Source organism: Nanorana parkeri, unplaced genomic scaffold (assembly GCF_000935625.1).
Source record: "Nanorana parkeri isolate BGI_ZX_2015 unplaced genomic scaffold, ASM93562v1 scaffold430, whole genome shotgun sequence".
Lineage (NCBI taxonomy): Eukaryota > Metazoa > Chordata > Amphibia > Anura > Dicroglossidae > Nanorana > Nanorana parkeri.
In genome coordinates, this window is record NW_017306698.1 from 502297 (window position 1) to 518394 (window position 16098).

General features: G+C 41.3%; 1 protein-coding gene across 1 annotated transcript in view; it reads right to left on the reverse strand.

The window, feature by feature from the left end:
* Nucleotides 1-7919: 7919 nt before the first annotated feature.
* MGA (MGA, MAX dimerization protein) overlaps nucleotides 7920-16098 on the reverse strand; it is a 62319-nt gene continuing 54140 nt past the window's right edge. The window contains exons 25-26 of the mRNA XM_018560055.1: nucleotides 11835-11981; nucleotides 7920-8950 (exon numbers count right to left, since the gene is read on the reverse strand). Of these exons, the coding sequence (XP_018415557.1) occupies nucleotides 7926-8950; nucleotides 11835-11981 (1172 nt within the window). The 3' untranslated portion in view covers nucleotides 7920-7925. The remainder of the gene's footprint in view (nucleotides 8951-11834; nucleotides 11982-16098) is intronic.

Sequence of the window (16098 nt, forward strand, 5' to 3'; positions counted from 1 at the left end):
ACGCAGCAAAGTAGCTCATGCACCTTTTTGAGCCTTGTGCTTTTTTTGCACGTTTATTACACCATGTCACATTTGCATGCATTCATGTGCTACACAAGTGTGAATGCAGGCTCAGACTTGATGAATTTGTTTAAACCAACAGATAAAAAGGTAAAAGCAAAAATGTAGGTGTGGTTAGCGTTGTAGAAGCCACCCCAGTTCACGGAAGGAAATAAGCCATTAGCCTGGGCGCAGTTCACATTTTCAAACATTTTCCTTGCGACTCTGAACATTTACATTGAAATAGCAAACAGAATGGAAATCACATTTTCCTGCATAGATGATTGTTAATCATTTTATTCAAAGGCTACTTTGCTCAAAAGAGCACCAAAATGGAATGCTAACACTGCGAGCATTGTAAATAACTCAATGGACCCTACACTCAGCTTGTAAGGGGACTGCACTGTAAAGAAACAAAAATAAAATTGGACATATTGTGGGTAAAAGAATGGAGACCATTCCAGGGGAGAATAATAGAGAAAAAGCACCACCTACTGGCTAACTACTATAATAACTGAGCAGATGAAAGCACAACAAAAGGGTGGAAAAACAATAAATATACAGCTGCAGTAATGAAGGTAATTGTAAAAATAGAATTTTTTTCTTCCCGTAAAATCCTTTTCTCAGAGACCATTGAGGGACACAGCTCTGAAGAATTCCGAGACTTAGGATTATGTTGCTGCCTCCAGGAGAAATGGACATTAGGCTAAAAAAATGAAAGCCTGCCACTTTAACCAGTTGACATCCGCGGTGTTAAACCCCCTTCCCATCCAGGCCATTTTTCAGTATTCAGCGCTGCGGTACTTTAACTGACATTTATTCCGTCATGCAGCGCTGTACTGAAAGGACATAATCCTCCCCACCTCATACCAAGCAGTATGAAAAGAAATGAGGTTGAGGGAGCAGTGTCCCTCAATGTTCTCCAAGAAAAGGATTTTAGAGTAAGAACTTATACTTATTTTCTCGATTGTCCATTGAGGGACACAGCTCTGAAGGATTCAGAGACGCATGTAGTAGGCTGAGTCCAAAGTGGATCTTAGGCTGAGGATAAGGTGAAGACGTGGTCAGGCAGGCAGGGTCGGCAACAGTCTGGCAGCGAGGTACAAAGTCGGGATCCAGGAGAGAGTCAGGAGGTGGGCAGAGGTCTTGACACAATCGGATAGCAAGGTACAAAATCGGCAGGCAGAAGAATAGTCAGGAAACAGACAAGAGTCACGGTGTAAATCCAGCATACGACACAGAGGTAGCTCACATAGGAAACTAACCCAAATCAACGGGCTCAGAGCACAGGAAGTGTCCGGCGTTTAAAGCCTGAGATAATTGCAGCTGGTTGGCAGGTGGAGCCAAAGTGTCCATAAGAAGAGTTGCTCAGTACAAAAAACCTGCAGCAGAAACCAAGTCTTTCCAGTGGCTGAATGGCTAGGTCTGTGCACTTCCACACCAGAGACCCAGGTTCCAACCCCGAACAGGAGCTGATCAGACAGGTACGTGACACCTTATTCCACAACTCATAAGCTTGAATTACATCCTGATGAATCCACTGTGAAATAGCAGATCTTGAAGCTGAACAACCATATCTAGGTAGAACAAATAAAGAATATGAACACCTAAAGGGAATTGTGGATGACAGATAAACTCTAACAGCCAACACAACATCCGATTAATGAAGAGAAATGTCCTTAGGATGAACAGAAGCTGGACAAGTGAAGGTAAAACAATGTCTTCATTCAAATGAAAGGCCAAAACCACCTTGTGTAAAAGGAAGCCTATGGTGTTAAAATAACCTTGTTCTTATGGAGTACCACATCGGGTTCTCGAGAAAAACAAATCAGACAACTCAGAAACCCTTCTAGCTGAGGTAATGCACACAGGAAAAGCAACCTTTTGGAAGAACACAGAAAGAAATTACTCTAATAGGTTCAAAAGGAGGTTTTTGTAGAACAGAGAAAACCAAGTTCAAATCTCAAAGAGTAAGAGACAGGAGGAACTCCCTGAATAAAATAATGAATTAGAAGGAAGACATTAAAAAAATAGACCAACAAGGCAGATAAGGCAAGGCTGCAAGTTTGAAAATGACTTGCTAAACTATTGCAGACTTGCCAAGCTTCACAATTTTGTTGCACAATTACAGCAAGTCTGCATTGCAAGTCTCCAGATCAACGTGCTTTGCACATGCAGAGTTCTTGCTGTAGATTTGCCAAGCAGATTTGCTACAAATTCAAAAAGTGTCAACTAGAACTTGTGCTGCAAGTCTACAACTTGCCAGGAATGTGTGCAGCAAGTTAACAAGAATTACAATTGAACCCTGCCACAAGTTTGTGGCAAGTTATCCTTACCATCTGGGTATTTGACCGTTTATTCTACTTCAAGCTAAATGTTGATCAACCCCAAGTTGAAGGAAAGACAAAATTTGCAATATAGATAAAGAACGTGGGGTAAAACCCAAGAACTCAAACCAACAAAAATAAACCTTCTACGCGTAGTTATAAATCTTACAAGTAGAAGATCTACGAGCCTTAAGCATAGTCGGAATAACAGAATCTGAAATTCCTTGGTCTTTCAAACTCCTGGGTATCAACAGCCAGGCCGTTAAAACCAGCGACTGGAGAAGCTGGGTAGAAGACTGAGCTCTGAGAAAATAAATCTGGTCGATCTGGAAGAAGCCAGGGATCATCTGCCAACAAATGACTCAAATTGGCACACCACACTCTGCGAGACCAATCTGGAGCAACAAGAATGACTAGAATTCCTTTGTGTTTTATCCTGTGAAGCAGGAGACACAATAGCGCCAGTGGAGGAGAAGTGGAGGAAAAACATACATTAGTGTGTATTGATCCCAGGGAGCTACTAAGGCATTCACCACACCCGGTGTTTGATCCCTTACTCTGGACACAAATCTGTCCTTTTTGTTGTGACAAGCCGGAAGACCCACATCTGGAGTTCCCCAGCTGTGACAAAGTTGTTAAAACACCACTGGTGTTGCCCATCTATGGTTTTCATAGATATAAAAGATGTGTTTCTACACATTTTTGTATTTCCAGCTCATCAGTTTCCTTAATTTTGCGGTATACAACCCTAGTTTTTAATTTGTGACTCTCCCTTTCGGGTTTAAGGTTTTTTTTTACAAAAGTTCTTGTTCTGGGATTTATTCATTGCAAAGGCATTCCAATTATCAGGCACTTAGACAACATTTTACTTCAAACACAGTTTCTTTCTACTTTGAAACTCAGTATCTAGATACAGGAGGATAAGTGAAAATCACTCACCTCATAGTTCTCCTTTAAGTAATTATCTAATCCAAAAAGACGACTTCTCATGTAGGGTAAAAACGCAAAAATTCATTTTTGCTCCGGGGTTCCGCTGACCAATTAAACCAGATAGCTGAATGGGAGAGACAGACACATGAAACAACATGTCCATTCTTCCTGGAAATAGATCTCACCAATGGAAACACATGCTCAGATTTCTTCTTTCTGCGGCAGGACTCATTCCGCTTTATTGGAAGACTGCGGTGACCCCCTCCTGTATCACATGGAGGGGTTTGAGCTTTACACATAACAAAATCAAAAAAATTGTTTAACATGCGTATGGAAGAACTTGTGGCCATGGACATGGGATCTTATGATCATTTCTATTCTATTTGGGCATAGTGGATGTAGTATTCTTCCTCTGCCTCCATATCCCAGCACCTGGTTGTTTTGGCATCTGATGCAACTCCCGAAGTCTATTCTTAACTGGCCTCTTAATATTCCCTTGTGATTCTCTTCTCGAGTCCATTCATTTGTGGTCAGATTTATCGTCATCTCCATCTCCATTCCTTTCCCTAATTTTTATCTCACTCTGTTCTTTCACCTCTATCTCTCCTTTCCTTCTTCAAGCAGCATTTCCCTTGTTCGTGTATTTACTATCATCAGAACTTACACTACAGTAATACCTTGGTTTAAGAGCATAATTCGTTCCGGAAGCATGCTTGTAATCCAAAGCGCTTGTATATCAAAGCGAATTTCCCCATAGGAAATAATGGAAATTCAGATGATTCGTTCCACAACCCAAAAATATTCATATAAAAATGATTACAATACTGTACTGTAATATAATACTGTATAAAGAAAAATAAACCAATTACCGATACCTTCGTGGCTGGTGTGAGGGGGACAAGAGAGAGGAGGATTATTGTGTAGGACGACTTTCACTATCACTAACGGAATCACTGATATCTCTTGACTCAATGGAATCTTTTTCATTTCGTGAAACCTTAACAAGGAATATATCCAATGTGACATTGTGTTGTCGTTAAACAGTCTCATCGCTCGCACTGCTACAGCCTTATTCGTGTGGCACTTTTCTACAAAATTTTGCTCTTATTGCAAGACATTGCTTGTATATCAAGGCAACATTTTTCAGAAATGTTTGCTTGTCTTGCAAAACGCTCTCAAACCAAGTTACTTGTAAACCAAGGTATTACTGTATATACATTTGAGTGTTATTTTTAGTTACCTGCTACTAGTATAGGGGTCTTGCAGTAATGCTTTTGCTTTACCTGACATCAGTTTATATATTTCGTGTGATTTATGACACTCTGCATAATTTTTAGATCTTCCATTAAAGCGGACCTTTACCCATATCTATAAAATAACAATAAACACACCTTTAGAAACGTTTAATAATGACAATCTACAAACACACACTTTGTATTCTTTGCATACCTTATTTCTCTTTTCTTTCCCAGTTTTCTGACAGTGGTCATGTTTACTAAGGGCAGATTACTCGATCTCCTTTCACTTCCTAAATGTCTGGCACATGTGACTAGACATGTGACCATGCACATCATCATCTGAGGGCAGGAAAATGCCTTTCCCTGAGATCTCGAGCGATTACAGATGAGATTTCCCAGCAATGCTCTACTAATGAGACAATCCCAGGATGCATTGCTCTTGCAAACTGAAGTTATTTGCATCTTTCAAAGCAGGAAGTGAATGCTCTACAAGTGTAAGTATTTCAAAATCACACCATTTTACACCTGATATGTCTATGTTATTTTTAATCATCATACATAGAGGGATGCATTGGTAGAGATTGATTTTGGAGTATTTATGCCTCAAAACTTGGTCATATTGGTCTACTTACCTTATTATGTCACTGTATTTTTGATCTGGTTCAATAAACCTTGGTTTAACCAGAAGACTAAACTCTAACTAGCGTTTTCAAGCAATTGCTTTAGTCCTTGGCCACCAGTTACCAGTACTACAACTTAGGCCTGCTTAAAGATCAATATGAAGGGGACATAATATCCTTTTCCAGAATGGATTTCTACATGCTCTGCAATACAAAAATAACAATGTGCTCACAAAATGTGTAAGCTGCTTTTTTCAGTTTTATCCAAAAAAGTTATATACACACATACATTTTATGACAATAGGCTTGTCAAGGTTTTATTTAGCACCAAACAGCTTTGCATCTAGACAAAACAAATTACCAGTTCTGGATAGTAAAGGATTACTTCCTAACTTCTTTAAAGTATAACATTGTAATACTAAATGTATTTCCAATTTGTAGTTTTTGAGGACAGACAGATATGGCCTGGGTCTAGTTCCATGATCACAGAATGAAAAGTCCACAAATATTGCTTTGCCAAAGGAGGTTAGACAGGGTCATTCTCTCCATGCTGCGACAATACATTTCATTGGTGGGCAGCCAATCCGTAAATCAGAGTGACATCTTACTAGATTAAATTGTTACTTAAAAATGATAAACCCTGGGATAATGCAATAATTAAATATATGGTGACCCTGTAATAGATTTATGGGTGCTTCCTTTGTCAACTCATTTTAGATGGCGAAAGTTCTCAGGTTATCATCTCAAACCTCCAGTTTCACAATTTTCTGCCTCACTAAACGAGAATATAGCAAGTGAAGCCAGAATGACCAAACTCTGTGTGTTCCAGATATTACTGGGCAGTGAAGCTGAAACATCAAAATGACATCACAGAAACTTGCCCCATCCCATCCTAAACAAGTTGCCAATATTAGTACCAGTTTATATAAGGACAGAGTAAAGGGCTAGTCCACTTAAACTCAACTGAACTTCGTTTTAAATAATCTAAATAAATTCCAGGTGCATCAAATCAAATGGTGTACAAAGTCTCACAGGTGGTTTTCCTCAGAAAAGAGTAGAAAACACACAGTCTCCTTCAGGCACAGAACAGAGAAAGACCCTTGCCTCTGTGTGGAAGAAGTGGGCCCTCTGCAAAGTTCCAACACACCCCTGCTGAATTTCCAGCTCTCCAATAAGCAGGGGGCTTTTGCAGATTGCACAACTATAAGTCTCACTTAGCATGGAACCTTTCCAGAGAGAACGGGTCCTTCTCTGCAGCATGCTTGCAGGAGACAGGCTTTTCTTCTCTGGCTGACTGCTAAAGAAAACAAAAATTAGACTTTGCACATCTGTTATTTTGATGTACCTGGATTGTAATTAGCAAATTTAAACTAAAACTTCAGTTGGGCTTTAACCACTTCAAGACCAGGTGTTTAGACCCCCTTCCAGCCACTGGCAATTTGTTGAAACTGCCAGCAGCAGAATAAAAGGCTGCCTTTTTTCCACTAGGGAATCGCTCTGTCTGTAGCCGAGGCAGCAAGGTGTTGATCCCATCACTAGTGATAGAGACTCACTAGTAGCTTTCAGGGCAGCAACAAAGCAACATCTTGCTTCCTCTGGCTACAGAGGGACAGATTCTGTAGGAATAGACAGGAGGCAGCCTCTTTAGCAATCCTGTCATTGGAAACTTGTCTCTAGCAGCACATTTGCCTGTCTGACATCAGCTTTAAATGGATATTTCAGCAACAGGCAGACTCTAAAAAGGCTGAACTACTCTGTCTTAATTTACGCCCCATGGTGCCGGGTATCACCAATGAAGGTTACAGCTTGTGCAAGGTTCTCACTGCTGGAGATCCCGAGACATATAAGAAGCTGGCAGGTCATTCCAGCAGCATCTAACCAAAATTAAACTAATAGTTTGGGGGTGGACTGCCCCCTTTGACTCAAAAAAAGACCTCAAGACTGAATAAAGTGAAGAGCGAAAAAAAAAAAAGCATATTTTTCAAATGTTTACCAACTCATACAAGGGCCCCTTAAAACAGGGACTTCACAAAAATCTTATCATGAAAATATTGCTCAATGACACATGAGCGGACCATAAGTCGTACACTTAGTATCTACAGTAAGAAATACAGTAAATCAGAGTTAACAAATGTATCACATTCTACACCTGTACAAAAAAATTCTGTGTACAAAAGATTTTAAAAAATATAAATACATAATACATTTTTTACATGTTCGGTTTGATAACCGCAATGATTGCTCGTCATTCAAGCAGCAATTAACTTATTGTCAAGTAACTGGGGTAGGAGAGTGTCCGACACTTAACACTGTTCCTGACAAAACGTAAACTGTAGCAATTTGTCTTGTAAAGTGCAGACAGAAAGGTGACTGAGCTGTAGAGACTAGAGATGGAGGCACCTATGGTTTACTTAGTGTAAATTGTTCCAGGAGACAAACCTCATATGGAATGCTTTACATTGTCCGTCTGCTGGAGAATATATGAATTTGCCGCTTAGCTAAAGCATATATACAAATCACAATTATACATTAAAGTGCACCAGTCATTTCGTAGCAAGAAATAGGTTGCAAAGCAAGGAAGTAGAAATGAAGATGCTGCTCCTTTTACCCCAGATAGTTAAGGTTTTGTGTGTAATGGAAATGTGATTTCGACTGGTTAGATTTCAAAATGATTCATCGTTGAAGAATCCACTTATGATGTACAACGGCTTAATTGTACGCTTCAAGTAACCTGAACATTTTTTCTAAATCATAAATGACCAAAAGCAGACCTAATGATGATCCATATGATTTGGTGAACTTAAGCGGATTGCAGCTGAAGCCAAAGATGGCATAGATTTGTTCCCCGATACCCTTTGATCGCTCGGAACATTAGATGATTTTAGTCCAAGAGGTGCCAATTTGGGCATAGGCCTCCAAAACATATTAGGGCTAGAGGCCACTCCTGGTTTATCAATAGCCTGAAGAAAAGCCACATTAGCAGGAGGCTGCAGAAGATCATCCTCCACTTTAGTCAATGCTGCTTTACCGTCTACATCCTCAAATGCAATACCTGGCTCTTCAATATGCTTAACACTTCCCTGTATCTCTGCCTCATCTAATTGTAGAAAGAGAGGACTGAGTGAAACATTATTTTCTTTCGGTTCAGGCAATTCCTTGAATCTTCCAAAAAAGAAAGGGGAAGCATCACCACCTGCAGATTTGTCAACACTTCCCTGGGATGGTGTGTCTGTTCCTGGGAAGTTGCAGCCCAAGTCACTGTTGTCATTGTTTAACTGTTGATTCAATAAAGCAATCTCATTCAAAAGAGACGTGAGAGTTTCATCCGAGTCTTCATGATCCTCCATGACATCTGATAACTCGCTTGGCTCCAACTCTGCTTCATCTATAGCGGACGAAAGCTTCCTGAGTTCCAGCTCGAGTTCAGAGTCTCTGACATCCTCTGCAACATTATCCAAAGATAAATCATTCATAGTACCCTTTCCACTTTTTGAGGATGCCTTAGCATTAACAAAGCTGACGCTGGCCAGGGGGAGATTCTCTGGAAGACTGGAGACAGAACTTTGGGTTATATTCATACTGCTACAATGTTCTTCTGTGGTGTCAAGCACATGGGATGTAGATGGCAAATGTTCTGCCTGATCACAAACAGCAGTGTTTGCTAGAAGATTGTGAACCTCAGTATCTGTTTCTTCCTTAATCGTTGGAGTATGGACAAATTCCTGGCCCAGATCTGAAGAAGCTTCCTCGGCTAAGGATGTGACGCTGACAATCTTAGGCATCATGGACAGGTCATCTTTTTGTATTGAAAAAAGAAAAGGTACATTAAAAATACAGATAGCCGAATCAGCTGAATATGAAACAATATATTCTTTCACATAATGGTGTAACATACATCTGTGCAACTGTGCACTTGTTTGTCTTTTTATAAAATGTTATGGAGTGTTTGACGTTCAACAGGGAAGTGGCTCAACCAAAAGTAAAGTTTAGCAGACTGCTGCAGTGTTGGATCCCTTAGGGTGTAACGCTCTACATAATTAATGGCAAACACGTACACAAAGTTATCCTCTTTACACATTGTAGTGCCAGATGAGTCATTTTTTACAATTGCATAAAATAAAGTACCTGAGGCTGCGGAGCAACGTGGTGGCAGTTCTCTGATCAGACATCTTGTCAGAAAACACTTAAGCTCCAGGCACCACTTCACTGAGACATTAGGGGATAATATTGGCAGGCGTGTGTTGCAAATAGCATCTAGAGGAGCTGGAGGTTTCACACCACAGGTTATGGATACAAAGGAACAGATTGTTTCCGCAGTGGGCTGTGCAAGGACCCAGTGGGGAGAGAATAGGGGGCTTTTTAGAAACCAGTCCAGACCTCGTATATAAAAGTCTTAGAAAAACATTTATTCACTAAATTGTTGTATGCATAGTTTAGAACCAAGAAATAAAGTACAAAATCATGGCATCAATAAAAATATATATCATTAATAAAAATACATATTGAATATGCAGGTTCACCGTTAGGTGACAGTACCGTAGAGCGTTTACATCATCTGAAAACAAGTTACCGCATATCTCGTAACCGCGCGGTACTGTCACCTAACGGTGAACCTGCATATTCAATATGTATTTTTATTAATGATATATATTTTTATTGATGACATGATTTTGTACTTTATTTCTTGGTTCTAAACTATGTATACAACAATTTAGTGAATAAATGTTTTTCTAAGACTTTTATATACGAGGTCTGGACTGGTTTCTAAAAAGCCCCCTTTTCTCTCCCCACTGGGTCCTTGCACAGCCCACTGTGGAAACAATCTGTTCCTTTGTACTTCACTGAGACATAGCTTTCATACCCAGCAGTTTTTGGAAATTAAGTCTATGCTAAAGGGAATCTGTCACGTCAGAAAAAAGGAAGCCGATGCTGCCGATTTAGTTTTCTCATTGTCAAGTTCTGGGGCATCCTTATCCTTGCCACAATATGTAGCGAGTCACTGATCTAGAACAAGTATGTACACCGAGCCCAGGTCTGCAACTCACCACATGGCAAAGGATGACAGCAATGGTAGCTCCTATATGTTTCTGTCCTGATAAATACAACATGGACATATGACTGGACTTCTCCTAAAGTAAAACAGCAAGCCCTTCCGTGTGCACCTTGCTGTAAACCTGGTAACGAATTGATGAGTGCGTTTGCCATTTGTTTTGCTTCTCATGAAGTAAAACTCTCAAGGCAACCAATTCCTTGACAGTCGGGGCTTGCATACTGAACGACTGCTTCATTGCCCTCTAATAGTTGACAGCTTGGAGAAAATCATGGAAGCTCCCAAAGGATTTGCAGACCACTGTTTTCAGCTCAGTGACAGATTCCCAGGCATACATTTAAGAACCATTTAAAACCATATATTTTTAGAAAACTTGTACTGAGAAAAATAGAGAGGCTGAATCACGACATAAGCCATTCCTACACAAACATATCCAAATTAGATTTGTAAATATCCACTAGAGAAAAATATGTATGGAAAGCTAATGTAATTAAGTCAGGAAGAATCATAAAATCTATCAAGACACCTCTGCTGAAATCTATGAATTTCTGTATTTAACGACACTAAGGCCTTGTTCACACCTTTACGTTTTGTCGCGCGTTCAACACTCTACAAAACGTACAAACTTGAAAATCCCATTGTTTTCTATGGGTATGGTTCACACCTTTCCGTATTTCAGTCCGTCTGAACGGGCTACAAAACGGCCTACGCCCAAAGAAGTACATGTACTTCTTTGGGGCGTTTTGGTCTCGTGTTTCCATTGGGATACAGCCAAGTAGCCCTCGGAAACGCGCGTTTGTCACGCGGTTTTTTAACCGCGAATCACGGTAAAAACGCGCGACGCACGCGCATATTCAATACGCCTAGGTGTAAACCCAGCCTAAACCACCCACCTTGCAATCTAAGTATGCAATTTGTATTCAATCTCCTTTAGAGCTATGAAAACTATCCCTACCATGTTCCCATGCAAATAGAAGGGAGGCAAAAAGGATTCAAACAGCCCTCAAACATTATACCACTACCCAACGCAAAAAAAAATTTCACTGTCAGAACGAAGGCCAGCGTGTACCCCACCTTGCTTCTTCAAAGGATGGGGGGGAGCGGTGACTGTCAGTACTGAAGTGCAGACACACAAGTTCCTATGTTAGTCTTCAAACCAATTCTTGTGACCCTGCAGCACCCCGTGGAAACTAGGCCGAGATGGCCATTAATTTAAACAAATTTTACAATCATCTGAATGCAAAACCTCACCTCCAAAAAATGAAGGGCGCAAAGCTTTTTATTATAATGGGACAGTTTAAGACGCATGGAGAATTATCAAAACTGGAGCAGACAAAATCAGGAGCAGTTGCCATAGGCAACCAATCAGCTTCTCACTTCAGTTTGTTGAGTTAAGCTTTGAAAATGAAAGGTTTTCGGAAGTCGGTTTTTGGAAGCCGATTGGTTGCCATGCACAGCTGCTCCAGTTTTGATAAATTCCCCCATAATATACTGGGTACATTTTCTACATTAGGTCCACCTCATACATCTGGTTTAGTTAAACGTGACTAAACGCATTTCTGGGTTCCCAACGTATTATGTCATATTTAGGACAGCCACTCCAAACTGCACAGTTGTACACTGAACTCACCTGTTGGCATCTGTGCCGGCCTCACATCAGCCTGCACATGTGTTGGTGAAATTCCAGAACCCTCTTCTACCTTGACTTCCTTCACTGCTGCCAGTCCTGGAGATGCCATTAGAAAATTGGGTGAAGTTACGACAACTGGCTCCTGGGCTGTAAAACAGAACCATATCCATTAAAAGCGAGCTTTAGGACTACAAAACAAATATATATATATTATTGGGTGCTTGTAGTGTAAAATAATGTCTTACCCAATGAGGCAAAACATAAAAAAAAAAAAATCTTAAAAGTGTAACTATGAGCAAAATCAAAATCAAACTATATGATGCCGGCTGTCACTAACCATAACACAGCAATTTTTGTTTTTGTGAGTCCCCCTCACAGTAACAGTTTAATTACCTGTACACCTCTCAATGTTCTGCAGTCAAATTGCATAGCGAACGGTCATCGTGTGGACAGGGTAGTGCTAAATAAACTTGTAGCTTTAGATAAGCAACCATCAAATTAAAGCCTAACTCTCCTCCCTGTTATACATGGTACAAGCTGTACAATCCAAGTACAGTATGGTTTTCAGGACAGAGTATTTCTGGGAAGCCATGGTTAGTGCTTCGGGCAAGGAGTTTGCATGTTCTCCCTGTTCTTGCTTGGTACTTTTCTCCAACACTCCAAAGACATACTGGCAGGATAATCGGCTCCTGTCTAAATTGGCCCTGTATGTATGTATGCGAGATAGGGCCCTTAGATGGTAAGCTCCTTGAGGGCAGGGACTGATGTGAATGTACGATACATAAAGTTAAATGGTCAATGCTATATAAATACCTGTAATAAATTCAAACCAGATTCACAGAAGCCAGTAGCACCTTGTTCTCAGCTCAGATGCGGTGTTCTCAATGCTGTACTTTTGGCACCGACAACACTACCCTAAAGCTCCCTGTCACTTTTAAAAAGGTACCCTTACAAAGGACTCCTCTACCTGAAACCTTAAAGAACAACTCCGGCCAAATAAAATAACTCTTAAGTGGGGTTACACCAGCACTGCAAGAGTTAAGTGCTCGTTTTGTCTAGGGAGTTAAAAATAGGATATTCTTACAGAGAAATCCTTTTCTCAGAGTCCATTAAGGGACACAGCTCTAAAGAATTCTGAGCTGTAGGGTTATGCTGCTGCCTCCAGAGGAAATGGACACCAAATAAAAAAAAAAAAAAAAAAATGAAAAGCCTGCCACGTTAAGGACATAACCCCTCTCACCTGACAGTTTCAGCAAGCAGTATAAGGGGAGGGATCTGTGTCCCCCAATGGACTCCGAGAAGAGGATTTTACGGTAAGAACAAAATCCTAAGGCGTAAGAATAGAGCACCTCTCCTTCCCGGCTTTGGCAGGGAAAGACAGCTGGGTGCTCACCAGCAAGAGTGTGACCTCGCCCTAACCTAACAAGCATATAGTAAAAGAAAAATCCTTCTGCACTCCGTTCCACGCTGAATCACTTCATTATAAGTTTGTCAGTGACACCGACTCCTGCCAGAGGTCTGCTCCCTCTCCAGACAAATCGGAAACCCTTCTAGCCAAGGCAATGGACACAAGAAAATCAACTTTTTAGAACCCCAAAGATAAAGAAAGGTTAAAAAAAGGAGGTTTTTGTAGAACAGATAAAACCAAGTGCAAATCCCATGTAGTAAGAGAAGAGCAAACAGGAGGAGCCACACATGGAACTCCCAGAATAGAAGTATGAATCAAGAATAGAAGAAAGGAGGCTGAAAAAAGGCAGACGAGGCAAATATCTGACCCTTTATGGTACATGTAGGTAAACATTGATCTGCCCCAAGTAGACGTTGTCTGCTGAGAAAGTACATCTGACAGTTTTCTAACACTACACAGATAATCCAAGAGACCGCCCCATCCCACAAGACCAGGATTCATCATGACAGTCTTCCATGTGTTATAAGAAACGACTTTGCCATTGTTAACGCAGGGGATACCAACCAACATGACAGAAACATCCTGGCTGGGTCACTCATACTGTCCAGCAATAGGGGAGACTTGTCCTATGCTGTAAGAATGTTCCTCTGTAAAGTCCTGAAATGGAACAAATATGTACCGCTTTGAAGGTTAACGCCATCAACCCCAGTATTCACATGCAGATGTTTCAGAGAGATACAACGATAGAATCGAAGCGACCAAACTTGATTCAACAACTTCAATAATTTGATCAGAGAAAGGAAAACTTGTGCTTGAAGGGTATCCAAAAGAAGACTCAAATACTCAAAGCAACATGACAGACCTAGGGACGACTTTTCGATGTTCAGAATCCATCCAAAGTCCTCTAATTTCCACTAGACCGTCTAGACATTGAGCTCCAAAGTAGGAAGAGACTGTTTTTGAAGTAAAAGGTCATCTAAGTATCCAAAAATAGCAGGGATTTAGTTTTTTCTGTATCGAGCACCGATATGTATATTTCGGTACTTGCCGATACAGAGTAAGCCGGCTCCATGCCGTTTGGCCGGCTCAATGCTAACTGGTTGTTTGGTCGGCTTGATGCTAATGGCAACTAGAGAAACTTCCAGAGTTTAACTTATCTGGCATGAATGAGTTTTATTGGCTAGCTAGAGAGACTCCCAGGATATAATAATATCTGGTATGAATCAACTAGCAGCTCTTCATAGTAGAATCTTCAACAAGGAAACAAAATAAAGTAAAATAATAAAACCAGAAGACATTCTCCTGAGGACACCAAGCGAAACTGGCAGGTATGAGGTTGGAGGGGTTCTGTCCTTAAAGTGACAGGCTTTTAACCCCTTCGTGACTGACGACGTACAGTGTACGTCGGCCGGAATCGGGGCAGTTTAAACAGACTCCCGGCGACTTTTGCCGCCGGGACTCTGTTTAAACTTGTAGAGCCGACTGTCGGCTTTACAACAGAAGCGATCCTGGCGAACTTACCTGTCACCAGATCGCTTCTGTGTCCCGAAGAAGGGGCCGCCCCCCCCCGGACACCCCGCTTCCCGGGCTCCGTTGCCCCTCCTACGGGCCCAGGACCGGCATCCTTGGTGTCCGCGGGGAGCTGGGGAGGAGGTCGACGAACTTCCGTTCATCGATCCCCTCCCCGTTCTATGGGACCGGGAGCGATGCAGATTGCATCACTTCCGGTCCCTGGGCTGTCAGTTCTGGGCTCCTGCAGCCCAGCTATAAGCTATTGAAGTGCGATCTGCACTTCAATAGCTTATTTCCAGTGTAAAGGTGACACTGAGGGTCTTTTGGACCCCCAGCATCACCTTAAAGAGGACCTGTCACCACCATCTGCTATTACATGGGGGGGCTTGCAAGCCCCCCCATGTGATAGCAGTCAAAGTAAAGTAAAAAAAAAAAAAAAAACAGTTTTTAAAATTAAAATGAAATAAAATAAATCTAATAATAATAAAAAAAAAATTTTAAAAGTACCCCGCCCCCGCGAGCACGCGCGTCGCCACGTAAACACGCGTCGGGTGCGCCTACGCATGAAAACGACGAACGCGCTACACATGTTGGGTATCGCCGCGCACGCCGGAGTGAGAGCAATAATTCTAGGGCCAGTATTTTGGGGTATCTCTAAATTGATGACCTGTGGGGGCTTTTAAAGCGTCTTTTATTGACTTTTTGGGGTACTGCAGTTTTTCGCCGTTTCACGGTCGCACGCAATTTGTAAACTGGGCATGTTGGGTATCGTTTTACTCGTTGTAACCTCATCTTTTATATTTCATTAAAAAAATGGGTAATTTGTTGTGTTTTGGGGCATTTAATTACATTTGTCACTAAATTTTGGGGTTTAATAAGGAGTTGCGCTAATATTGCGCAACATAAAAATTTTCAACTACCACCATTTTATTCTATAGGGTCTTGGCATTCAGAAAATATATAATGTTGGGGGGTTTTACGTCATTTTCAGGCCTAAAATGTGGAATATAACATGGGTGCAAAAAATGAAAAAAGGGCCTCAGTCATGGAGGGGTTAATTTTTTTCCCTGTTGGCTCCTAGACCGCTCCCTTCCAGCGATGGAATGTCCATCAGCGTCCTCTCCTGATGACTCACAGGACCTTAGGCTGCTGCAGCGGAGAAGGCTGAAGAGGCCAGTATAGAAGCCAGCCGGGATTATGGTTTGGGTGAGTATAACACCGGTATTGTTAGCTCTCTGGACAAAAGGAGCATGAGAGCTGAGAACTTGTAATTGGGTTCAGCCAGTCTTGTGATTGTGACACCTTTAGCACACTGCATAGTCAGAAAGATCACCCTACTACTTC